The sequence below is a fragment of the Bufo gargarizans genome, chromosome 4, assembly GCF_014858855.1.
Source record: "Bufo gargarizans isolate SCDJY-AF-19 chromosome 4, ASM1485885v1, whole genome shotgun sequence".
Lineage (NCBI taxonomy): Eukaryota > Metazoa > Chordata > Amphibia > Anura > Bufonidae > Bufo > Bufo gargarizans.
In genome coordinates this window covers 286,074,601-286,102,217 of record NC_058083.1, presented here as the reverse complement: position 1 = coordinate 286,102,217, position 27,617 = coordinate 286,074,601, and the positions used below count along the sequence as shown (strand labels likewise).

At 43.1% G+C, this 27,617-nt stretch overlaps 1 protein-coding gene across 2 annotated transcripts in view; it reads right to left on the bottom strand.

The window, feature by feature from the left end:
- Positions 1-27,617, bottom strand: part of LOC122936090 (sine oculis binding protein homolog) — a 203,746-nt gene that overhangs the window by 97,508 nt on the left and 78,621 nt on the right. For both annotated transcript variants that reach the window (XM_044292103.1, XM_044292104.1), the window contains one exon: positions 17,358-17,509. In XM_044292103.1, coding sequence (XP_044148038.1) covers positions 17,358-17,509 — 152 coding nt within the window. The remainder of the gene's footprint in view (positions 1-17,357; positions 17,510-27,617) is intronic.

Genomic DNA, 27,617 nt, shown 5'->3' with positions numbered 1-27,617 from the left:
TTTATTAGATAAATGGATCAATTGTCTGCAATAAGTTGGATAACTATAACAGATAAAGAATGGATAATGGAATACAATGTTGTACTACTTTCTGCTAAGAAACTCATTCTCTACCTCCATTCATTCTTATTAGTAATGCCTTATACAGTTGTAAATAATTAAAGGAGTTCTCCTGTCTATAGACAATTCTTTAGTATGGTTTAAATGGAAATGAACTGCAGCCCCGCCCCCCCCCCCCCTCCTTGCATGGCCATTACTTAGTGGCTGCCCAAAACAGCTGATTGGTTAGGGTGCTGGATGTCAGAACCCCAACGATCTGATTTTCTATCTGTAGCCCAAAGTGTAGGTTGGAACAAGGTCTGCAGACCTTATTTTTATATAAAATGTTTATTTTTAAGCAAATATTATGGCCATCATGTTGGTTGTACAGTGCTGATTATCTTATCCAATTTAACATTTAATGGTGGTTGAGGACAGTCACCCATCTACACAACAACAACAATGAAAGCATAGACCTGATTGGTTGCCAAGATCTACATCATCACATTTTTTGCACCAGTTTTGATACATCTCTCCCAAAGTGTGCCACCATATAATATGACAGGCACAGAGCAGTATTGTCCTCTGTAATGTAATAATAGAAATGCCTCATGGTTTCTTACAGAATCTGAGTATTAGATAGGACAAACATTGTGGCATGCTTTAATGCATGCTATATTACAGAGGTATTTGCTTCTAGAAGAATTGCTTCTAAGGGAAATTGGTTCCTCACAGAGTGAGTAAGCTGCCAGTTGTGTCCTGTTGCCAGGTAACTGGATGTCTCATTTCTCCAGTTCCAGTGATGCTGTGGCCCTCTGCTGTCTTCCACTGGCCACCTAGGGTTGCGTGGTATGGCTCAGCTGCTGATAATGTCAGGCAGGTCTCCTGTTCCTGACCGTGGCCTTTTTTCTGGATTACACAACTTTCTCATCCTTTAGACTTATTCCTGGCTTCCCTTCAAGTTCTTCACTACAGCGCACCCACTGCCAATCAGTGACTGTTCTGGGGGCCATGACCTGGTAACTGAAACGGGAAATATCATCCCAATGTGGGGGTTTAGGATGAAGAACAAGGATATTCCTTAGATTCCACATCCAGCCTAGCCAAAGCCAAACTGATTGCAGCTTCGAGGATCTTCTTCTCTGGTGGGAAACCTAACAATACAAATCCATAATACACACATAGCGCGGAATTTATCATGAGGGCAACGTTTGAAGGCACTTTTCCTTGAATCTGCATTCCCTTTATGGGAAATTCTCTCCTACATGCAAAAAGTGGTCATCCTCCACATGTAGTGAATAATGTCAGTTGCAGAGTATATCAGATATCCACAGATAGATTCGTTGTTTTTTTTTATAAGGAATACAAGTTGCCCATTTTGCCCATTTAGAAAAAAAATAGAAACAAAGCTGCTACTAAATCTAGGGATGATCCATTGTTAGAAAAATCTGATAATAAAAGGGCAGACACAAAAACAACTAGTATTTAGTAAACGCTATAGCAAATATTACCGTATTTTTTGCCCCATAAGACACACTTTGTCCCCCCAAAAGTCTTATGGGGTGAATCCTGCCATTTTTACATCACTAACATTGATACATCGCCGGCTGCGATGCTGCACAGCGCGGCGATGTATCAGGGGGAGGGAGGAGGGGCTGGAGGCCGGCAACTGCTGGAATCGCGGCGGGACCCTGTGCGGTCACTGTACTCTTACACCAGGCCCTGCCGCTCACAGCAGTATTCATATGTAAACTGTAATCCTTAACCTCTCCTTAACTTTAGTTACAGTAGAGCTATCCCATGTACTACTACTTACTATCAAGCTCCCGTAGCAGGCAGAGGGGCCAGCAGTTGTAAAGTCACTCCCTCACGTCACGTGCCTGCTCCGCCTGCTTCATTAATGAAGTGGGCGGAGCAGGCGGATGACGTGTGTGAGTGACTTTACGCTGCCGGCCGCTCTGCCTGGTATGGTACGGGAGCTTGATAGTAAGTAGTAGTACAGGGGATAGCGCTACTGTAGCTAAAGTTAAGAAGAGGTTAAGGATTACAGTTTACATATGAATAATGCTGTGAGAGGAGGGGCCCGGTGTATTGGGGAACACTGTTATGGGGGGGATCTGTGGATGACACATATATAGCATAAGATGCTATATATGTGTCATCCACAGATCTCACTCCATAACAGTGCCATCCACAGATCCCCCTCCCCATAACAGTGCCATCCACAGATCCCCCCATAACAGTGCCATCCACAGATTCCCCTCCCCATAACATAGAATGTGTTGGCAGATAAGAACCATTTGGCCCTTCTAGTCTGCTCAATATACTGAATACTATGAATAGCCCCTGGCCCTATCTTATATGAAGGATGGCCTTATGCCTATCCCATGCATGCTTAAACTCCTCCACTGTATTTGCAGCTACCACTTCTGCAGAAGGCTGTTCCATGCATCCACTACTCTCTCAGTAAAGTAATACTTCCTGATATTACTTTTAAGCCTTTGCCCCTCTAATTTAAAACTATGTCCTCTTGTAGCAGTTTTTCTTCTTTTAAATATTCTCTCCAAATTTAGCTTGTTGATTCCCTTTATGTATTTAAAAGTTTCTAATAGTGCCATCCACAGATCCCCCTCCCCATAACAGTGCCATCCACAGATCCCCCTCCCCATAACACTGCCATCCACAGATCCCCATAACAGTGTCATCCACAGATCCCCCATAATAGTGTCATCCACAGATCTCCCATAACAGTGTCATCCACAGATCTCCCATAACAGTGTGTCATCCACAGATCCCCATAACAGTGTCATCCACAGATCCCCCATAACAGTGTCATCCACAGATCCCCCATAACAGTGTCATCCACAGATCCCCCATAAGTGTCATCCACAGATCCCCTACATAACAGTGTCATCCACAAATCCCCCATAAAAGTGTAATCCACAGACCACTATTAGTTGAAAACTTACCAAAAGCACACCCTTTGGTTCAAAATATTTTTTTTCTTATTTTCCTCCTCAAAAACCTAGGTGCGTCTTATAGGGCCAAAAATATGGTATAATATCCCAGTAGTTATTATAAGAAACTAGAGCTGTTATATAGAGATCATTCATTACAGGACATGGCAGATAAGGTCCAATTTGTAGCAAAGCAAGCACCTACTCTAGGTAATATAGTGTCACCTATGTATTTAAAATTAATGTGCTACTGCATGCTGTGGGACATGTAGATTTATTAAAAACACAAAAGAGATCACAGTGGTGATTTTATTAATTGTTCTTCCAAAAACACAATGTAATATATGTGGAAAACTCAATGAGATCTCTACAAAAAAGTATTATTGAACTAACATATTGTTAGTCCTAGTTCACACAATATGTTAACTGCTTAGGCTACTTTCACACTTGCGGCAGGACGGATGCGACAGACTGTTCACCCTGTCGGATCCATCCTTCCACTATTTCGCCGTGCCACTCTACCGCTGCTCCATTGACTATAATAGCGACGGGGCGGAGCTCCGGCCCAGCACGGCAATGCACGTCGAAAGGCCATCGGACTAAAAGTCCTGCATGTCTGACTTTTTAGTCCGGCGGCCTCTCACCGCGAACTGCCGTACTGAACCGGAGCTCCGCCCCGTCCCCATTATAGTTAATGGAGACGGATCGGCGGTCTGGCGGCACGGCGAAATAGCGGAAGGACGGAACCGACAGGGTGAACAACCTGTCGGATGCGTCCTGCCTCAAGTGTGAAAGTAGCCTTAGAGACATTCTGCTGAGGTGCATGATGGCAGGGTGGACATGTTACAAGTAAGTGCTATGCAGACACATATGAACATGAGACCAATACAGATGTCAGCTGCCAAGTGCACATTCTACAGGTCAGTCAGTTTCATAGGTACAAATCTGTTGACAGATGCCCTTTAACCCCTTCTACCCCGGGCCAGTTTTCACCTTCCTGCCCAGGCCATTTTTTGCAAATCTGACACCTGTCACTTTATGTGGTAATAACTTTGGAACACTTTTATTTATCCAAGCCATTCTGAGAATGTTTTCTTGAGTCAATATATTTCCCCTTTATTTATGAAAAAGTCCCAATAGTACCAAACATTTTGAAACATTCGCAATTTTCAAAATTTCAATTTCTCTGCTTTTAAAACAGAAAGTGATACCTCATAAAATATTTATTACTTAATATTCCCCATATGTCTACTTAAGGCTACTTTCACACTCGCGTTTTGGGTGGATCCGTCATGGATCTGCAAAAACGGATCTGTTACAATAATACAACCGCATGCATCCGTCATGAACGGATCCGTTTGTATTATCTGTAACAGCCAAGACGGATCCGTCATGAACTCCATTGAAAGTCAATGGGAGATTTATCCGTTTTCTATTGTGCCAGATTGTGTCAAAGATAACGGATCCGTCCCCATTGACTTACATTGTGTGCCAGGACGGATCCGTTTGGCTCAGTTTCATTAAGCGGACAACAGTTTTGGTGTCCGCCTCCAGAGCGGAATGGTGACTGATCGGAGGCAAACTGATGCATTCTGAGCGGATCCTTTTCCATTCAGAGTGCATTAGGGCAAAACTGTTCCGTTTTGGACCGTTTCTGAGAGACCACAAACGGAAAGCCAAAACGCTAGTGTGAAAGTATCCTTATGTTGGCATCATTTTGTAAATGTCATTTAATTTTTTTAAGACGCTAGATGGCTTAGAATTTTAGAAGCAATTCTTAAAATTTTTAAGGAAATGTCAAAAACCCACTTTTTAAGGACTAGTTTAGTTTTAAAGTCACTTTGTGGGGTTTACATAGTAGAAACCCCCATAAATTATCTCATTGTAGAAACTACACCCCTCAAGTTCCGCAAAACAGATTTTACAAATGTTGTTAAGCCTTTAGGTGTTCCACAAGAATTAAAGGAAATGGAGAAGAAATTTCAAAATTTCATTTTTTGGGGCAAATTTCCAATTTTTATCAATTTTTATCTTTAACACATCAAGGGTTAACAGCCAAACAAAACTCAATATTTATTACCCTTATTCTGCTGTTTACAGAAACACCCTATATGTGGTTGTAAACTGATGTAAGGGCGCACGGCAGGGTGCAGAAAAAAAGGAGCGCGGTATGGTTTTTGGAAGGCAGATTTTGCTGGACTGGTTTTTAGACACCATGTCCCATTTGAAGCCCCCCTGATGCATACCTACAGTAGAAACTCTCAAAAGTTACCCCATTTTGGAAACTACGGGATAAGGTGACAGTTTTATGGATACTATTTTGGGGTACATATGATTTTTAGTCGCTCTATATTATATTTTTTGAGTGGAAAGGTAACCCAAAAATTGCTGTTTTGGCAACATTTTATTTTTTGTTTTTTACAACGTTCATCTGACAGGTTAGATCATGTGCTATTTTTATAGAGCAGGTTTTTACAAACGCAATGATATAAAATATGCCTACTTTCCTTGTTTCTTTCAGATTTAGATAATACAGCATTTTTGAAAAAAAGTTTTTGTGTCGCCATTTTCTGAACGCCATATTTTTTTATTTTTTCAGGAAGAGTTGACATTTTTGGTACCATTTTTGGGTACATATGATTTTTTTGATCATTCAATATTACACTTTATGGTGCAAGGTGACCAAAAATTGGTTGATTTGGCACACTTTTTATTTATTTACTTTTACGGTGTTCACCTGAGGGGTTAGATCATGTGATATTTTTATAGAGAAGGTTGTTACGGATGCAGCAATACCTAATATGTATACTTTTTCTTATTTATGTAAGTTTTACACAATAATAGCATTTTTTTAAACAAAAAAATGATGTTTTTAGTGTCTCCATAGTCTGAGAGCCATAGCTTTTTTATTTTTTGCCCGATTGTCCATTTTTTGCAGGATGAGGTGATGGTTTTATTGATACTATTTTGCGGGGGCATATGCCTTTTTCATTGGTTGGTGTTGCACTTTATGTGATGTTAGGTGACAAAAAATAGCTTTTTGGAAACCCCCAGCCGTGCGGTGCCAGGAGATGGTAGGGTTACCACTTGGCCAAACAACACAGAATAAGGGAGCAGGTCACCTCCTGTTGCGTCCCTAACTCTGACCCTGTCTCCTACCTGCATGGGCCGACCTTGATGGTAGGAGGGCCCATACTCAGGAACCTCGGATCCCTGCTGACCCTCCGCAGATCCCTGACCTAGGAGCTGGGTGAGACGACCTACTCCTCCTTGGCACGGAGGAGCAGGAGTCTCAATGGCCAAGCAACAAGGGGAAACAGAAAACAACTTATGGCAGTGACAGGCAAATGGAACCAACACATCACTTACCTGCCACAGACAACAAACCCTGGAACCCATGTGCAGGTGCTGCAGTTCTGAACACCAACGGACACAGCACACACCAGACATCACACAGGCACCCAGGACCATAAGCTGCAATAATAAGTAAACCCCACACACACCTTCATAACACCGTGAAACATAGTTTTATGACCAGAAGGGAGGCCCCCACTGGTAGATGGTAATATACAGGAGGCTGCTCCAGCTATGCCTGGCTGAGAGCAACCTACTGAGCCAAGCCAGAGACAGAGGCTTTATAGGCCTGAGTGGCCACACCCACCGGTCAGAACACACCCAGTGACATCACACACACTGGGAAGGGAGTTAACCCTTCCTACACCACAGAAGAGAAGGGAAAACACCAACTTAAAGGGAAATAGCACACACACTCACTCACCTGTTACCGCTGGCAACGGCATGCGTGGCAACCGTGTCCTGAAGAACAACCAGCAGGCCGAGACCCTGCCACCACATGCACACAACACCAGACGTTGCCGCGGACAACCGCAGGTGAAGGGAGGTGTCCAAGTGCATACAACCAACACAACCTCGTGCACAACAAACACACAAAGGGAGTGCACATAAAACACGTTGCCAAGGGCAACCGCACGCATGCCTGTTATCCGCGGCAACCGCACCTGAGGCAAACCACTAAATGCCCCCAGCTGCGGTTGACACAACACCAAAACCGCGGGTAACTGCATGCGGCTCCCAAGGAGTCACGACCATGACCAAGGGTCGTGACAGGAACAGTTTTTATTTAAATTTTTTTTACAGTATTCACTTGAGGGGTAAAGTCATGTGATATTTTTATAGAGCTGGTTGTTATGGATGCGGCGATACCTAATATGTCAACTTATTTTATTTATTTCACTTTAATACAATAATAGCATTTTATGTTTTAGTGTCTCCATATTCTGAGAAATATCGTTTTTTTTTGGGGGGGCAATTGTCTTATTTAGGGGCTAATTCTTTGCGGGATGAGGTGATGGTTTAATAGGTGTCTGGGCACCCGTTTCCTACACTGGTGCTAATACATATAGTGTGGTAGAAGATACATGATCTGCAAGCTATAAAAGGAGTAACACAATATACTTCATTGTGGGATACTCCATGATTGTCTAAGTTGTTTTAGTTAGAGGTCATAAGTAGCTGGAGGCAGAAGTGTCTTACTAGGTGGTCCGATGTTTTGGAAAATAATATGCAGAAATCTTATATGCAGCTTCAGAATACTAATGATGTGCCTTCATCTGGTTTTTACAGGTACCAACTATTATGAAATGCTTTGGCAATAATGAGTGCACTATTATTCAGAAAAAAATTATTTAAATTACCTTATACTCAGTAAGTAAAAAATGAAGGAGGGCTCTACTGGATAGGAACCAACAGCAGGAGATATGGAAGAGGTGACATTTGAAAGTGGCTCCCTATGAATTCAAATTCTGACCCTTTTAACAAGCCTTGGGATATGATAAGGGAAAATAACCAAATATCCATCTACAGAAAGTTTCAGGGTAATTGTCCTCCATCAATACGGAATAGGAATGTGGCTGGCTGGGTGAGATGCCTTGAATGATTTTAGGGGGAACTGGCTCTCCATAAGTCCCCTGAAACAGCTGTCTGCGGGTGGATAATTGGCTTGGCTATTTTCCCATGTCATGTCCTAAGGCTTGTTAAAAAGTCAGACTCTGACTCATAAGAAGACACTTCCAAAAGCTGGCTGTAGAGAGACATTTTAGTTTCTCTGGAAGATACCTCTTTGCATATTATTTTACAATGGAGCATTGCCACAAAATATCCATACACAGCTGGTCTCTTTAAAAACAGCCATTACAGCCCCCTTCCCCCCAAAGACAGTTTATAAAACAACTACATTTCTATTTGATATCAGAATCTAAATGTCCTCTTTGTAAGGCTGAAATGGCTGACATGGTGCATATGATGCTTTTGGATGTGGTTCTGGAGGGGTTTTGGTGGATATCATCAATTCAGTGTGTTCTGTAAATGCTGACATGACACCATTTGTTTGTATATTAGATGCTTCGTTTTTAGCATCAAGAGAATTATTTGGGTTTAATATAGGTGAGGATTAGATTCCTTATTTTGTCACTGGCGATGGGTTTGTTGGTGAGAGGGTTTCTATTTTTTTATCTGCAATCTGAACTGTGCCTCCATATGTATGATGGACTTCTCTCCTGTTATTCTTTTAACTGTGATATTTATTGCATTAAAGAAGAATGAACAATGCCAGCACAAAATGCCATTCCGTCCTATTATTATAATGTATGTCCGTATTTAGGCTAGTTTCACATCTGCGGCAGAGCTCTCCAGCAGGCTGTTCCAGCAAAGAACAGCCTGCCAGAGTTCTCCGGATCGGTATTGCTGAATACTGCTGCCTACCCACCGCACCCCATTGACTTTAATGGGGTCCGGCAGAGATCCGGCCACTGTCCAGCAAATATTTGACATGTAGTGGTTTTTGTCCAGCCGATTCCCTGCATTCTGCGCCAGAATAGCCGGATGGCCGCAGATATGAAAGTAGCATTGGCAGCTACAGTATGTGCATATGTCTAAAACGTTGAAATAATAGGTGGGAGGGTGGGAAAAGTCTGAGGGTTGGCCATGGATGCAGAGATATATTGGACATACTAGACTTTTCAAGATTGGTGCACTTGAAGATTTACTGCATTTTTGGGTTTTTTTGGTGGTTATTTTATGGTTTCCTGTATAACAGGGGTGCACAACCTGCGGCCCGGGGGCCACATGCGGCCCTTGATACCATTCTGTGCGGCCCCCAACCATCTGGTAACAGACATGTATGCCTATATCTTGTGGCTGCTCACATGCATTTTTCATGTATTCTCCCATTAGATGGGAGTCCTGGAGGTATAACTAGACATTTATGATATATAACTGTGTGTACAATACGCAATAAATACAGTATTTCACTTGTTAATACCCCTTTAACTTTTATTTTCGGCCCTTGTTATTCCTTCAGTCTGACAATGTGGCCCCCACCTAGAAAACGTTGTGCACCCCTGCTGTATAACATTTAAAAATCTAATAAAAAGATGCAATACAAAAAAAGAAAAATGTTTATGGTGCCAAGGGCTAATCGTACATGCCATATTTTCTTCATTATACACCCTGGGATGTCTAAACATTGCAAATTGCTAAATGGATCGAGTAACTCCTAAATACAAGATCACTGATGATAACAGTTCAGTTACAATTATTGACGATAATGAATGTACTGAACACAAATTTGTAGAATTAAGATAATGCTGTTTTCTGATTAGGGGTAAACTAAAAATAAAATCTATTAAACAGGATAGCTTTAAATCAATCTCTGCTCACTCTACCAACACTGCAGGAATACATTAGAATATTTGCTAATATGGCTGATTGTTTGATCAGTAATTTCCATTAATGATTGTGAGCCAAATCCAGAAGTAGAGCTTATACAGAAATAAGGCGTAATGAAAATATTTGCTCCCGTTCTGTGTTTTTGACCTGCATCTGGTTTTGACTCACAACCTTTTTACTACTTTTTGCAGCTAAAATTAAGTGACATTCCATTACTGCTTTGAACTACAGCTGTATTTCAGTAGGTAAAATCAAAAGTGACACGAAAAGTCTAGGTGTTGCCCAAGCCTGAGCATGTTGCATGTGTCAAAAAAAACAAAAAACAAAACGCATTCAGGTTTTGGAACAACATATTTGTGTTTATGCTGCGTTTCCTTCCAGCAAGGGAAAACACACAGCAAACATGAATTACATTAATGTAACTCAACTTTGAAAATAATGTAATTCTGTTTTTCTGTGTGATTTCCTTTTTCTTTTCCTTTGTTGCAAGGCTATGCAGCATAAACACTTATTGCGATCGCTGTTGCGAAAACCACACGTTTTTTGATGCATTTTTTTGGTCACATCTAAAACACAGAATAGGCGTGGTGTGTACCAGTACCCTTAGGCCCCTTGCAGACGAGTGTGTCCGGACTAGGTCCGGATGCGTTGCGTCTGTGATCAGGGAAAATTGTGCGAGTAGGTACCCAATTGCAGACAGTTTTGACTACGATTGCGTTCCGATGTTCAGTTTTTATCGCGTGGGTGCAATGCGTTTTGCACGCACGTGATAAAAAAGGTACTGTGGTACCCACACCCGAACCCGGACTTCTTCTCTGAAGTTCGGGTTTGGGTTAGGTGTTCTATATATTTAATTATTACCCTTATAACACCACGTGGTGAACGCGATTATGTCATGAAAGGTCCTGAAAGAAAAAGAAAGAAGACGATGCCGGCTGCGCGAACAACAGGATGAGGTGAGTTAATGTTATTTTCTTTTTTAACCCCTAAAGCCACATTTTAGTAAGCATTCTGTATTCAGAATGCTATTATTTTCCCTTATAACCATGTTATAAGGGAAAATAATACAGTAAATTGACTTTTATCAATTTACTTACATCATCTCCTAGCAACCATGCGTCAAAATTGCACCACATCCGCACTTGCTTGTGGATGCTTGCGATTTTCACGCAGACCCATTCATTTCTATGGGGCCTGCGTTGCGTGAAAAACGCCGAATATAGAACGATTTTCACGCAACGCACAAGTGATGCGTGAAGATCACCGCTCATCTGAACAGCTCCATTGAAGTGAATGGGTCCGGATTCAGTGCGGGTGCAATGCGTACCACTCACGCATTGCAACAACCGAACGCGGCTTTCCTGACCCGAACTGACTGTACCATAGTCAGTTAGTCTGATCGCAGGTAGTCTGATCGTGGGTGTTCTCACATGATAATGTGGGTACACTACAAGTTCATTCCATGTGAACATACAGAGTATGGCTACTTTCACACTTGCGTTCGGGTTTCCGCTTGTGAGTTCCGTTTGAAGGCTCTCACAAGCGGCCCCGAACGCATCCGTACGGCCCCAATGCATTCTGAGTGGATGCGAATCCGCTGCTTGCAGCGTTCGGGTGTCCGTCTGGCCGTGCAGAGCCAAAAGGATCCGTCCAGAGTTACATCGTAAGTCAATGGGGACGGATCCGTTTGAAGTTGACACAATATGGCTCAATTTCAAACGGATCCGCCCCCCATTGACTTTCAATGTAAAGTCTGGACGGATCCGTCTGACTAACTTTCAGACTTAGAATTTTTTCTGAAATATAATGCAGACGGATCCGTTCTGAACAGATCCCATCGTATGCATTATAGGAGCGGATCCGAAAGCAAGTGTGAAAGTAGCCTATCTTGTTTTCTCAAGACCCCCCTCCCCCCTGTAGTTAACACATTGGTGGCCAGTGCGGCCCCCCCTCCCTCCCCTGTAGTTAACTCATTGGTGGCCAGTGCGGCCCCCCCTCCCTCCCCTGTAGTTAACTCATTGGTGGCCAGTGGGCCCCCCTCCCTCCCCTGTAGTTAACTCGTTGGTGGCCAGTGGGCCCTCCCCCTCCCCTGTAGTTAACTCATTGGTGGCCAGTGCGGCCGCCCCCCCTCCCTCCCCTGTAGTTAACTGGTTGGTGGCCAGTGGGCCCTCCCCCTTTCCTCCCCCTCCTAATTAAAATCTCTCCCCCCACAGATGTAATGTATCACATGTATTTAACTCTGTCAATTTGTCATACTATTGTGATATGTTTTTGGAATGGGAAAAAATGACAAAAGCTAATAAAGATTATATTTAAAAAAAAAAATTATCTCCCTCCCTATCATTGGTGGCAGTGGAGAGTACCGATCGGAGTCCCAGTTTAATCGCTGGGGCTCCGATCGGTAACCATGGCAACCAGGATGCTACTGCAGTCCTGGTTGCTATGGTTACTTAGCAATTTGTAGAAGCATTATACTTACCTGTGAGCTGCGATGTCTGTGTCCGGCCGGGAGCTCCTCCTACTGGTAAGTGACAGGTCTGTGCGGCGCATTGCTTAATGATCTGTCACTTACCAGTAGGAGGAGCTCCAGGCCGGTCACAGACATCGCAGCTCGCAGGTAAGTATAATGCTTCTACAAATTGCTAAGTAACCATGGCAACCGGGACTGCAGTAGCATCCTGGTTGCCATGGTTACCGATCTGAGCCCCAGCGATTAAACTGGGACTCCGATCAGTACTCTCCACTGCCACCAATGATAGGGGGGGAGATTATAATTAGGAGGGGGAGGGAGGGGGTTGGGCCCACTGGCCACCAACGAGTTAACTACAGGGGAGGGAGGGGGGCTGGCCACCAATGAGTTACCTACAGGGGAGGGAGGGGGGGCTGGCCACCAACGAGTTAACTACAGGGGAGGGAGGGGGGCCGGCCTCACTGGCCACCAATGAGTTAACTACAGGGGAGGGAGGGGAGGGGGCGGCCGCACTGGCCACCAATGAGTTAAAAACAGGGGGGGGGTCTGCCCCCTGCTGCCTGGCAGCACCTGCCAGGCAGCAGGGGGCAGTCATGTACACAGTTCTTTTAGTATATTCTAACCTGAAGCATCCCCATCACCATGGGAACGCCTCTGTGTTAGAATATACTGTCGGATCTGAGTTTCACTATCTAACTCATATCCGACAGTATATTCTAACATAGAGGCGTTCCCATGGTGATGGGGACGCTTCAAGTTAAAATATACCATCGGATTGGAGAAAACTCTGATCCGATGGTACAAAAGGGACTCCTGACTTTACATTGAAAGTCAGTGGTGGACGGATCCGTTTGCAATTGCACCATATTGTGTCAACGTCAAACGGATCCTTCCCCATTGACTTGCATTGTAATTCAGGACGGATCCGTTTGGCTCCGCACGGCCAGGCGGACACCAAAACGACTTTTTTTTCATGTCTGTGGATCCTCCAAAAATCAAGGAAGACCCACGGACGAAAAAACGGTCATGGATCACGGACCTACGGACCCCGTTTTTGCGGACCGTGAAAAAATACTGTCGTGTGCATGAGGCCTAAGGCAGATAGTGATACATCATAAGAGAGTTATTACTGTACATTCCCATATGTACACTTTAATGTTTGCATCATTTTGTAAATGTAATTTTATTTTTTAGGATCTTATAAGGCTTAGAATTTTAGAAGCAAATTTCAAAATTTCCAAAACCCACTTTTTTAAGGTCCACTTCAGTCACTTTGTGGGGCTTACATTGTGGAAACCATCCATAAATGACCCCATTGTAGAAACTACACCCCTCAAGTTATTCACAACTGATTTTGCTAACTTTGTTAACCCTTTAGGTGTTCCACAAGAATTAATGGAAAAAGGAGATTACATTTAAAAATTTTCACTTTTTGGCAGATTCTTCATTTTAATTAATTTTTTCCTGTAACACATCAAGGGTTAACAGCCAAATAAAACTCAATATTTATTACCCTGATTCAGCAGTTTACAGAAACACCCCATATGTGGTCGTACTTTTGATTGCTCTATATTAAGCTTTTTGTGAGGCAAGAAAATAAAAAAAATTGCTGTTCTGGCACAGTTTTTTTTTTTTACGGTGTTCATCTGACAGGTCAGATCAGGGGTGCACAACCTGTGGCCCGGGGGTCACATGCGGCCCTTGATACCATTCTGTGCGGCCCCCAACCATCTGGTAACAGACATGTATGCCTATGTCTTGTGGCTGCTCACATGTATCTTTCATGTATTTCTCCCATTAGATGGGAGTCCTGGAAGTGTAACTAGACATTAATGGTATATAATGTGTGTTCAATATGCCATAAGTACAATATTTAAGTTGTTAATACACCTTTAAATTTTAATTTCGGCCCTTGTCATAGGTTCAGCCTAGCAATGTGGCCCCCAACCAGGAAACGTTGTGCACCCCTGCGTTAGATCATGTGCTATTTTTATGGAGCAGGTTGTTATGGACGTGACAATATTATATATGTCTACTTTTTGTTTTTCTTTTCTTTCAGTTTTACATAATAAAGGATTTTTGTCTCCTTTATTTAAAAGCCATATTATTTTTATTTTTCGGGGATTATTTTATGTAGGGGTATGGTATTCCGGCCTGGCATCCTGCTATAGATCATACAAGTGTATTACTGTAGTGCAGTGGCGGCATGAAGTGCACGGTGTCATAGCAACCATTGACGCCGTGCGCTCCTGCTCTCAGCAGGATGCCAGGCCGGGATACCATGGACCGCTCACGACCGTGTTCCACAGCCGTGTGCATTCAGCCTAAATAGTATAAATAGTAATTTTTGCATAACTTATTTTTTTTACCATGATATTCTGCCACTCAACATTGCATGAAAGCTGCTCAAGAAACACCGTGCATACTACTGTAGGTTGTATGAGGGTTTTACTTTTATTGAAATAAATAATACAATTCTCATCTGCATAATTTGCACTTCACAGATATTCTGCTGCTCAGACACAATTTTTCTTGCTGATTTCTATTTAATCATAACATTATCGAGATTAATTGTGGCAAAAAGCAGACAAATGTAAGCTGTTATTGAAGCTGCAAATGGAGGAAATTTGCTAGGCATTATCAGTACAAGCAAAGCGTGGAGCTGTGATTATTTTAATTACTTTATCTTTTATGATTTTTCTTTTTATAGGATGGAGAATAGTGTTTACTTTTGGTAACCTTGCAGTTATAATTGGAGTATTTTTTTTTTTACTATTTTAGTAACAAAGACATTTCAGGTGCTTTCTTTGTAAGATCAAATTGTCCTGATGATACCCTGGGACTGGAAAATTGCTGTGTTCTATTAAAATGAATTAGTCATCAAACTGTTGACTTGAATATTCAGATATTAGGCTCAAAGAGGTTATAGGGTTGTCCAGGGAATGAAATGTTGTTGTTTTTTAAAGGCAGGGAATGCTGTCTAACCATGTGACCACAACAGCCAATCATTGACTTAAAAAGTAGAGTGCTGTACATACAGACCAGATTGCTAAGGTAAGTGACTGGCTGCAGCGGTCACATAGTTAGACAGCACATTGAGCTGTACAGGCAGACCAGACTGCTAAGGCCAGTGACTGCCTGAAGCGGTCACATGGTTAGACAGCACATTGAGCTGTACATGCAGACCAGATCCCTCAGGCTGGGTTCACACCTGAGCGTTTTACAGCGCGTTCCTACGCGTAAAACGCTCAACAAGGAGAAACCAATGCTTCCCTATCGGCATGGTTCTCACCTGTGCGTTTTACAGCGCGTACAGCCCCAAGAAGTACATGAGCTTCTTTGGCGCGTCTTGTCGCGCGTTCCCGTACATAGACTTTCGGGAACGCGTGACAATGGACGTTCGCTTGTCTCTGTATGCGCGATTGCAAACGCCGGTACAATCGCGCATACAAAGCGCTCCATCGCGAATGCTCAGGTGTGAACCCAGCGTAAGACCAATGACTGCCTGTTTCAGTCAGATGGTTAGACAGCATACTGAGCTGTACATGTAAACCATATCCCTAAAGCCAGTGATTGCCTGCTGCGGTCACATGGTTAGACAGCACATTGAGCTGTATATGCAGATCAGATCACTAAGGCCAGTGACTGCCTGCAGCGGTCACATGATTAGACAACACATGGTAAGCTTAAATGGAACTATACAAAAAATAGTGGGCACCATCAAACCAGCAGTGCTGGAGAGGTGGGATGCTAAACAGGTATTCCTGACTTTTGAAAAATAAATTATACCAATAGCAGCCACATTAAGTCATTAGGTTTGTTTGAGATGACAAACTAATTACATCATGCTGCATTTTGAATAAAACACAACTGTTTGAAATGCTGCTGCTAATCTGTGCTGGGAGCAAGTACTGAGCAAATTTTGTCTCCTTTCCTCTTCTGGCAACAAACAATATAGTAGACTAGACTACAGTGTGTCAGCTCCTTGGAGGGTTAGAACATATGAGAGGGTCATGTGGCAGGTGGTAGTGAAAAGTAGCGTTTAGGAAAATTACAGGGGCTAGGTGACTTTTTGTCTGGTCTCCTGTGTGTGTTACACTGAAAGGCTATGTTCATTTTCATAGGCATATTTTTTATGATTGCATTTTACTCATTTTGGGCTAAAAACATTTTTTTCAATAGTTTTTTTATTAAAAATATTGAGCCGTTCTGTCACAAAGGGTTTACTGTTTTTCTAGCTATGTGAATCGTACGTTTTACTTTCACTTTGTGCCTATCACTAACTTACTAAGAGTCATAAATACTTATTTAAGCCACGTTCTTATCAGTAAAATAAGAAGTGAGCTATGAGTGGCTATAATGTGGTCACAGATAAGGAGCCATCAGATTAGCTAGCTGATGGTTCAGAGAGAAAATTTTAGATCTCTCTATTAGACCTCTATTGTCCTGAAAAAAATGGTTCACTATTTGTAATAAAAAAAAACTATTTTTAGCTCAAAATGAGTACAATGCAATAATAAAAAAAATAAATAAAAAATGCCCCCAAAGGTGTACATAGCCTTTAAGATTAGGTTAAGGGTGAGGGTTGCTAGGATAATGGATATGGATTCTGGGGATCATTTAGGATTAGCTTGATTGTCCAAAAGGTCTATACATTAGAGTCACAACACCTACAGTATAGCTCCTCCTTACACCTAGAGAAGGAGCCTTCTTAGCTATTGTGCCATGCTAATACAGAGGCTCTTCTGATTCCTTGACAAGGAGAACAGAAATGTATTTCCATTAGCTGCTCTGCAGTGCACAGAGGATCACTATGCAGAGACCCAGCTTTGGAAAGAGCATCTGAGTATGTGTGACCAGCAGCCCTCAGCTCATTAGGTGGACATGTACATTACTACACACTATGAACACCAGGTGGCGCCCCACTATTTAAGTAAATGTCAAAACTTTTCATAGCTTTTTTTTTCACCTGAATGTATATGGCAAACAATGTTACATTTTGTGACCTATACAATAAATATATTTTATGGTTGGACAACCCTGTAACTTTAACCATGCAAATGTGTCTGCTGTTTCAGCCATACGTAAACATACACCAAGATATAACCAAGCAATATTTGGGCAGAGTTTCTTCTATCTCTTACCTTGTTTCTTTTGAAGTATGCTCTTCGGCAGGCTGCAAAGCACTTTTCACTGCAGAAGCTTTTCACTTCACTTCCCATGCTCAGGGAATAGCGCTTAATCCCCACTTTCTGGCACCAGGCACACATGATTTGTACATTTGACACATCATCCTCTATGGAATAAAAGAGAGAAAAAAAGATGCAGACTGATTTAAGTAGAAGAATGGTAAGCATGTTTCTTGTCCGGATCAAACTGATGATCTGTACCACTTTGAATTAGCTAGCTTCGATGAAGTCGGCATAGAAATATCTGACTTCCTAACTATACCAACATACATGTGAGATGTATGTAAATCTCAGCAAATTCTGTTCTGTAAATCTCAGCAAATGGTGTTACGGAAGAGAATGTCACAATATGTAATGAGAAAGTGATTAATAGCGCACTCCCACTTTGAAGTAAGCAGACGTGACTCTAGTTCGTTCTCTTACAAGACTGAATTAGCTCCCCTGTATGAAATGATATAGACAGTAATTCTTATGCATTCAGCTAAATGTTTTGTTTTATATGATTCTCTTTATTAAAAACCAAGAAGCCATGGAGTGAAATATGTCCTATCCTTGTGACTTCACAGATTCTATCTAATCTAGTTAGTTCAGCTCAATGTTTTACTTTTCACCTTCTTCAATTGTCAGCAGTTTAAAGGTTATGGACACACACAAAAAATGTAATAGGGTTTTATAAAAAATTTAGCACCATATGAATTCTGCAGCTTATATGTTTTACACTACAAAGCAGTTGCAGAAAGCTGTTGTGTGATCATTGTGTGTTGTCTGTCAGATTGGTCTAATGGCTTGTTCTCCATTTCGTCTCTGACCATTTCTGAACAATCTTCAAAGCTGATTTATGCCCACCTCAATGTTCAGGAGATGTCAAATAGGAGCTATAGAATGAGGCATCACACATCTAGTCTGTTACGACAGTGGATGTGGAACTACTGTGTCAAACAACAAATTTAGGCCTCATGCACACGACCGTTGTTTTGGTCCGCATCCGAGCCGCAGTTTTTGCGGCTCGGATGCGGACCCATTCACTTAAATGGGGCCGCAAAAGATGCGGACAGCACTCCGTGTGCTGTCCGCATCCGTTGCACCGTTCCGTGGCCCCACAAAAATATATAGCATGTCCTATTCTTGTCCGTTCTGCGGACAAGAATAGGCATTTCTACAATGGGCCACCCGTTCCACAAATTGCGGAAGGCACACGGGCGGCTTCTGTTTTTTGTGGATCCGCGGTTTGCGGACCGCAAAAAACGGCACGGTCGTGTGTATGTAGCCTTAGGCTAAACCTAAGGAGGTTATCTAGGCAGTCCCCTGGTATTCAGCCTTTAACCCCTGTACAGGGATCTGGAATTCGCTGCAGGGGAACGACCAGGCCACTACCTCCTGAAGTAGTATACATGAGGTTAACAGCTGACCCATTTGGGTCACAGACACTGATGCAGGGCACCGAGGTAGCAGGCAAAAATGTTGTCAGAGACAGGCAAAAGTTAAAGCAGGCACATGCTTAATGGTAAAGAGTCTGAGGTCAGGGCAGGCAGTGGCGTGTCAATATGGAGGACAGGCACAGGTCAGGTCAGGCAGTGGAGGATCAGAGTCCAGTACACAGGCAGAAGTCAGTACACGAGTAAACAATAAAAACAGCACATCTTTGCAGGAACTAGCAAGCTAAAGAACCTATTGCTCAGGCACCTTTCCATAGGGTAAGATGGCTTAAGTACCCCAGGGTTGCCAGCTACTGCCTGATGAAGATGAGGGTTCACACATGCTGGCCCTTTGAGATTAGGGGGAATGCATGCACATGTCCTACGGGCAGAGGAGGTGAGTCATTGCGGGCAAGCAAGTCATAGCCTATGTGGAGGGACAGAGCAGACCCTCTACGAAGAAGGCAGTGAGGCAGGTTCTGGCTCCTGGCATGGTAAGTGAGACAGTGATGGGTAGAGCCAAAATATGTACTGCATGTTACTCTTGTTGATCCAACATCTGACCTAACTAGTTTGTCACCCAAGTTATGATTTCTGCGATATGACCAGAGAGGTGGAGCACTGAATTTCTCAATCTCCCCAAAATGACTCCTCAGAATTCTCCAATGTTTCCTAACAATAGATGAAATATGTGCAATATCCACACTATAGTCTGAGACAAATGGAATCTGCAATGCCTGTTGCTTAATCACAGTGGATCCCTTGATAATATCATGTATGTTAAGGGACTTAGTTTTATTTAGGCAATCAGAGACTAGCTTTCTGGGGTAACCCCTTGAAATGAATTTGTTTCCCATCTCTCATGTCAGCCTTTTATGCAGGTCTTTCAGCAAGGGACACTCCCATGGGGGACCTTGTGGAAGACTGAGACAGTTTCTTACATAAACCAATCACATGCAGTTACAGGCAGAAAACACACACACATGTGATACAATCAATCAACACAATGGGATAATGTAATCACTCACAGGCAGACAACGCCCACCTGTGATACAATTAACCAACACAATGGGATAACGTAATCACTCACAGGCAGAAGCTACACACTTTTCCCTTTGTAGAATAATCAACTGGGGGGGGGGGGGTGTTCGGTGGTCGGTAGATTCCTCTACCGAACTAATAAAACATAACATGGCCTATAATACTTCCCACATAAATCAGGGTTAATAGTTCCTTGTAGCCCCCAAGAGACTGAGGGGGAAGAATCTCCATAGTTCTGGGTCCATAGTCCGTAGGAAGGAGGCTAGCCCTCAGGCCTCTCCAGCGGCCTCAGTGACGGTTCATTTCGTCACACTGGCCTATCTTTTTTATTCGCAGCATCTGACTAAATGGAAGGGACCGAATCATTGGTTTAGGATGATGACTTTCGTATCGTAATAAGGTATTCTTATCAGTTGCCTTAATGTATAAATCCGTGCTAAGGGTCTCGCCTTGTATGCTGACCTTAGTATCCAAAAATTGCACCATCTCTGTCGAGTAGGTCAACGTAAACTTAACACCCAGATAAATTGAATTAAGAAAAGAGTAGACCCAAATGACAAAAATGTTGTCTATGTAACGCCACCACCCCAGTACATGACTGAAGTGTTGACTCACATAGACAAACAACTCCTATAGTGGTGTCATATAAATATTTGCATAGGTCGGTGCCACATTAGACCCATAGCGGTCCCGCCGATTTGTACAAAATAATCATCTTGAAACAAAAAATAGTTCTGAGTTACAATGAACCTGAGTAAAGATAAAATTTATTCCTTACATTCTGGGGTATATCCTGTAGGGGACAGACACCGAGACACTGCCTGTAGGCCCAAATCACGCTCTATCGATGTGTACAAACTTACTACATTGAAGGAATCCAAACTGGCTTACTTCAGAACCTGTATATTACCTATTTTAGTAAGGAAGACATTACTATACTTTATGTAGGGCCTAGCTGAAGTGTCAAACGGATGAAGTATTTTAAAGCTAAATTACAAAAATGTGAACCTCTCCCTGATACAATGGGATGCCCTGGAGGGGCTGTCAAGGATTAATGTATTTTAGGGAGGGTATACAGTATAAGAGTAATTGACTTCTCACAGTACAAAAAAGAAAACAATTTGTCATCTATAATGCCATCATTTCTAGTCATGTTCTTTCAAATTTATTTTTATTAAGTAGTAAAGACAATTATACACTAATTGCATATGGTGCACATGTAAGACCAAGTAATAAGAAAGTTCGATTTACAACATATACACAAGCTTGTCACACTTTAGATGTTATTAAACATACCCATTTTAAGGCATATCTAAGTGAGTGCACAAAATGCCGATACTACAGTTTACAAAAACAGCAATTCTAGGGCATATATGAAGGATGAGAACAAAAACAGAAGGGGCTTATGGAGAGGAGGGAAGAAAAGGGGGGGGGGTTGCTATAAAAGGAAGGGTATTATTAAGGGAAGGAGGAGAGATTCTGAGACAATGTCCCTAGGGCACCCATCATCCCCAAGCCCACCCACTATAATATTGGTACACATAAGATGTATTGTAACCGTACCCAAGATTTCACTAACTCGGAGGTCAAAAAGCGAAAGGTATCCAAGAGGCTCATGGGAGTAACCTAAGGTCCAGGCCTAGCATAGGGATTTCATCTCGCCTCTCTATCTTAGCCTAAATTGTGATATTGGGTGTGGTAAGATGTTCTATAATTTAACCACAGACTCCATATTTTCAAGTATCTCTCATGCTCCCTATTTTCCCAGCTCACCAACTCCTCCATATGACACAGTTGGTTTACTTTATTTTCCCATTGGGCAACTGTTGGAGGTTCTTCCTGCAACCACCTTAGGGGGATGAGGAGTCTTGCTGCTTGAATCATATGCGTTGCAAGGTTTTTTCGTAGAGGGTTGCCAAGCAGGAGTAGGGAGCCAGAGAAGCACCATTTCTGGAGTGAAAGTGATAGGGTGCGGTAACAATGTGTTGATTACGCCCAAAATTTTGGACCAGAATAACCGAATCTTTGCACATGACCAGAGTATATGACTCAAAGTGCTTGATTCCTTCCTTCATGTTCAACATACTCCTCATCTCTATTAAAAAAAGTGAACGTTGGATCATTCTGAACCTTTCTGTATACTTTCTCATCTGCCAGTTGTGATTTAATCTCATTGACATAGAATGTGGTATCAATGACCACAACTCCACCATCCTTATCTGCTGGTTTGATGGTGAGGCTATGGTCTGATGCCAGATCATTAAGTGCTTGAATTTGCTCAGAGGTCATATTCACATTCTCAAGTGGTCTATGGGCGGAGCTTTCTTTAAGTATTTTAATGTCCTTTCTCACAGCATTAATAAATGCCTCCATTGCCGGATAGATAATTATTGGGCAAAAGTCACTTTTCAAAAAAAGACCCATATTTTTCAGTTCAGTTCACTTGTAGGGCCCAAATCTAACGCAGGTCTCTGATTTTGCATATACATAATTGTGGCGAAAGCCACTTCGCCACGGTGTTTTGGAGGGGGCTGTTTGCCCGCCTCCTGCCCCTGGATTGCGGGCCCTCTCATCAGCCAGGCTTTCTTTTGTTCACAAAGGACTTGTACTAACTTGAACCCCTGGTCTAATTCGTGCCATTTTGGGATGTTAAATGTCTATGTGTATTGAAAAGGGTGGGACATTGTATACGTTGAAGTCTGTTCCATTGTCTCTCTGTGTGTATTGGCGATGTCCCTTTGTCCTGAGAGATAATTGAATTACGTCTCGGTTGTCTCCAGGACAGAAGACTATTGTGTATTCTCCTGCCTGTGATGATTGCATCAAACCAGTGTGAGGTAATTGTATCACAGGCAGAGGGGAGGATTTTGTGCGGGAGTGTCTGAGTGTATTGTACGTGGTTATTGGCGGTTTTTACAAAACCCTGTGGGTGGTAACCTTATTGGAATATATGTATAAATCAATGCTTGTGTGTTCAAATAAAGAGTTCCTGTTTTACCCTTCATCAAGTTGAGGCTGGTGTTTGGGTAACTGATCGACACTGGGGGATTGCTATACGCTGAAGATTTGCTATACTCCCCTGGCATAACCACTAGCTCTTGTAAGAGCTGTTCCTGCTCTCTGGATGTAGGAGAGGTTCACCCACTGGAGCCTGGAGCCTTGTCGTAGGTCCAGGGTGGGTAGGAGACGGTGAGACCTCAACCAAGCTTCGGCGGTTCGTGGGGTCTGCAGTGTGTACGGTGTCAAGTGGAGTGCTTGGAGTTCTTGGAAAGCACTAGGAGCATCTATCGATGGAAGTACCCGGTTGGGGTGCCAGGAGATCCGTTACATTGGTGGCAGGTGGTGGGATGGCGTCCTAGTGAGAGGAGAAGCAGCTTGGAGACACTGTTCGTGGATTTACAAAATTGAGGGCAACGCTAGTATCCGTACAGCGCCCCTGGCTACAGCAGGATGGAATCAGCTAGTCTTCAAACAGCGTTCCACTACGAGGAGGAGGATGAACCGGATTGGAGGGATGCAGTCCGGAAAGGCGTCTGGCACGAGGCCCTGGAAGATATACAGCGTCGGCGGGGCGAGTGTCTCCCCAGTGAGGAGCAGCAGTTGCGGATGCCCCTTTTGGGAGAGCAGCCCCTGGATGAGTGGGTGAGAGAACTGGAGAGCCTCGTATGGAAGGAGCTTTGGCTAGACAACACCTACCAGGCACTGTGGTGGTATGTGATTCGGCACTCCCCCTGGATGGCTGAGCACGACAGATGGCCCTGGCCTGTTGTTTGAGGCCTTCGCAGAACCAAAGTTCGGAGATGCTGGAGAGTCCCGGTTCTGGGATATCTATGACTACAGGGGGGCTATGCATGATTGGGCTACAGCGAGAGAGGTGAGACAAGACCTGGCATCTTTAGTGTCAAAGGAGTGGGAGCTGGAGCAGGATTACCAATACCACTTCACTTCAATTCGGTCCCAATATACACTGCCAGAGAGCTGGGTGGCAGTCCCAGACCTACAACCCTACAGCTGGGAAGACCCGACTGAAGTATCTCCTGCTTCAGTACCAGCTACAGAGGTAGGGGACCTCTGTGTATTACTGTACAGCAGCGGCGGCATGAAGCGCACAGCGTCATGGCAGCCATTGACGCCGTGCACTCCTGCTCTGAACAGGAATCCAGCCCGGCATACCACGGACCGCTCTCGGCCGCGGAACACGGCCGTGTGCATTCGGCCTTATTCCGTACACCTGATTAATTCACTAATGGGGACTATGTCAATTTATGGATTTTATACACTAGGTAATTCAAAACAAAGGATTACTTTTTGCAATCATGTCACAAACTGAAGAGACACTGTATAATCATGCAAGTTTTGGAATTTTTGAATTGTTATCATGTCTTATTAGATTTTTTTATAATCATGCAATTATGTTACAAGTGATTAACACTAGTATTGTGAGTGCTGCCTTATTTTCTACTACTATTTAGTGGACCCTGGACTCTGGTCTATCTGAAGGATTTTCACCCTCATTACAGTGTGCTGCTTTATATTTTTTGTTTTTATATATATATATATACAGTATATATATATATTTATTAAGGGATCGCTCTCTCACAGGGGGTCTCAATCATAGACTTCTCCTGTGACAATGGGGTTCAAGTCCAAAAGGTGCTTTATTTTGGCACTTCAGCACCATCACACACATAAACATAAAAAAATAAACACCTGCCCGTCTGAGCTTTACCTAATACACGTGTTGTCGCTACTTCACCTATGGAGCGCAGTTCACACACAGGATTATATCTGGCTTCCTCAGCCATATACGGTCCAGCAGCCTCCAGGCTGTGACCACACCAGCACCCTTGGGAGGCGATGGTCCAGAAGTCCTTCCAACTCTGACCATGCGACCCTCTTTCTATAGGCGTCGCTGGGCCCCCCAAACTTCAGGTTTTACAAAGCCTCGTGGCCCCTCAGCCCTCCTGGCTTTCTTCCTCCAAGTCATACACAGAGGGTTGTTTTATCCCTCCTTGATTGCAGCAGCAAGCCTCACCTGCGATCACCTCCGGCAACAGACAATACATGTGGTGGAAGGGTGTGGCCTGGCAGATCCCACTACCAAACCTATTCCCCAGTCCACATGAAATCCAGCCCAGAACAACATCTAGACAAAATTGTCCCAGCAAACTACACATGCATATACATGCCTTCCAGAACTTAAGCACCTATACTGTACACATCACCTTTTTTTCTCTTTATAAGACGCACCTGATGATAAGACACACCTAGGTTTTTGAGAAGGAAAATAAGAAAATAAATATTCTGAACCGAAATTGTGCTTTTGGTGGGTTTTGAACTAATGGTGGTCTGTGGATGACACTATTTTGGGGGATCTGTGGATGACACTGTTATGGAGGGGATCTGTGGATGACACTGTTATGGGGCATCTGTGGATGATGCACTGTTATGGGGGCATCTGTGGATGATGCACTGTTATGTGGGCATCTGTGGATGATGCACTGTTATGGGGGCATCTGTGGATGATGCACTGTTATGGGGGCATCTGTGGATGATGCACTGTTATGGGGTATCTGTGGATGACACGCTGATATGGGGTATGCTGTGGATGACACTGTTATGGGGGATCTGTGGATGATACTGTTATGGGGGATCTGTCGATGACACACTGTTATGGGGGAACTGTGAATGACACACTGTTATGGGGATATCTGTGGATGTCACTGTTATAGGGGGATATGTGGATGACACTGTTATGGGGGGGGGGGGGGGTCTGTGGATGACACATATATAGCATCTTGTCGCTGTGTGAATAGTGACCCCATTACACCAGGCCCTGCTCAAAGCAGTCTTTACATGTAAAGTCTGTTTATTTAATGCTCAAGCAGTGGTTCTGGTTTGTTAAACTACAGTAATCATCTGTAGTAGTACTACTATCAAAGCAGTGGGCAGGCCAGCAGTGTAACATCACTCACTCATTCACACTCCTGCTCTGCCAGCTTCATTAATGAAGTGGAAATAGCATGACTGAGTGAGTGACGTTACACTGCCGGCCTGCCCGCCACTTTGATACCGAGTACTACTACAGACGATTACACTAGTTGAACAAACCAGAGCCACTGGTTGAGGATTAGATGAATAGACTTTACATATGAATAGTGTTAAGCAAACTTGTGTTTTAAGTTCGGTGTCTAAAGTTCGGGTTCGGGTTATCGAAGAATCGCGTTATGGATTCCGCTACCACGGATCATAACAGAATTAAGAATCCATAACGCGATTCTTCGATAACCCGAACCCGAACTTTAGACGCCGAACTTAAAACACAAGTTCGCTCAACACTACATATGAAGACTGCTGTGAGCAGGGCCAGGTCTAATGGAGTACAGTGACTGCACCGTGTTGCGCCATGAGTGCAACATCAGTTGGCGGCCTCCAGCCCCACCTCCCACCCGCGTGATAGAGGCAAACTGTAACTGATACATCGCAGGCTGCACTGTGCAGCATAGCCGCCGGTGATGTATCAGTGTCAGCAATGTAAAAATTGCACCGTTCGCTTTATAAGACACACTTCCATTCCCCCCCCCCCCACACACACTTTGGGGGGGAAGGGGAGTGCGTCTTATAAAGTAAAAAATACATTATATAGTGGGAATTAGCTCTGATAGAGGCAGGATTGGCCGCCTTGCTGACAGTTAGAGACAGTGACACATGGGATGAAGTCCAAACAAAGTTCCACTTTATTGTGGTTTAAACAGCAAAAATAAATGTCCTTTACATTTCAGGCAAAACACAAAACAAATCCTGCTCGTCTGAGCAGTTACTAAACAGTATTACCCTGACTGTCCTAGGTATGGTACTGTCAGCACTGTTCACCACAGCAAGTTACTCACAAGCACCAGCGATATCATCCAGCTCTCAGCTTGGTTTCAAGATATGGTCGACTACTGGTACCCTCATAGAATTACTGCCTTCAAATGCATGTGTGCTTGGCCTTTATGGCAATGAGTAGCATGTGACATGACAAGTTCTATACCGTAATTATTTAGACTTGACAGATGGATTGATAGGTTGCTCAGATAAGGATAGTTTCCTTCAGTGTGGAGTATGCAATGCAAAAAGGCAGGAAAGCTTCCTTTAGTGTGGAGTACGCAATGCAAGAAGGTAGAAAAGCTCATCAATATAAAATGCAGGAAGGAGAACGTAGATGTTAGATGCTCAATCCATACCTTGCTCAGCTGCAACCATGTTGGCATAAAGAAGATTTATCAAGTGACATAGATTAATAAACCGTTTAAAAGGTTTAATGTAAAAAAAAGTCGCTCATTACAAGTGTGAACCGTTTCTGAATGTAAAATAATAATGATCCATGTCCTTCAAGAAATACTAAATTTATACGGCCTGATAAGCAAGGCTTGAGTGTGAGAATTTAGCTACATAAGTGAGATATGTGAGCAAGGTTGAACATGTGAAGAAACTGAATATATCAGAAGATTGAATAGTAACTTTGTGACTGTGTGAATAAGACGACATGAGAAAGGGGTGTCACCGGTAAGAGATAGAAGGTCGTGAGAGAAGAAAAAAGATATTGGTGGACAGGAAAAGAGGATCCAATCACCATAAAGTGCCCGCTCATCTAACAGTGTAAAAGAAAACCATTTTATAAACCTTGGCAAGAAGCCCAACTAAGAGGAAATACATAACATGATAACATGCAATGGATACCTTATCATGCTTTAAAAGCTACATTTGGATAAACTTT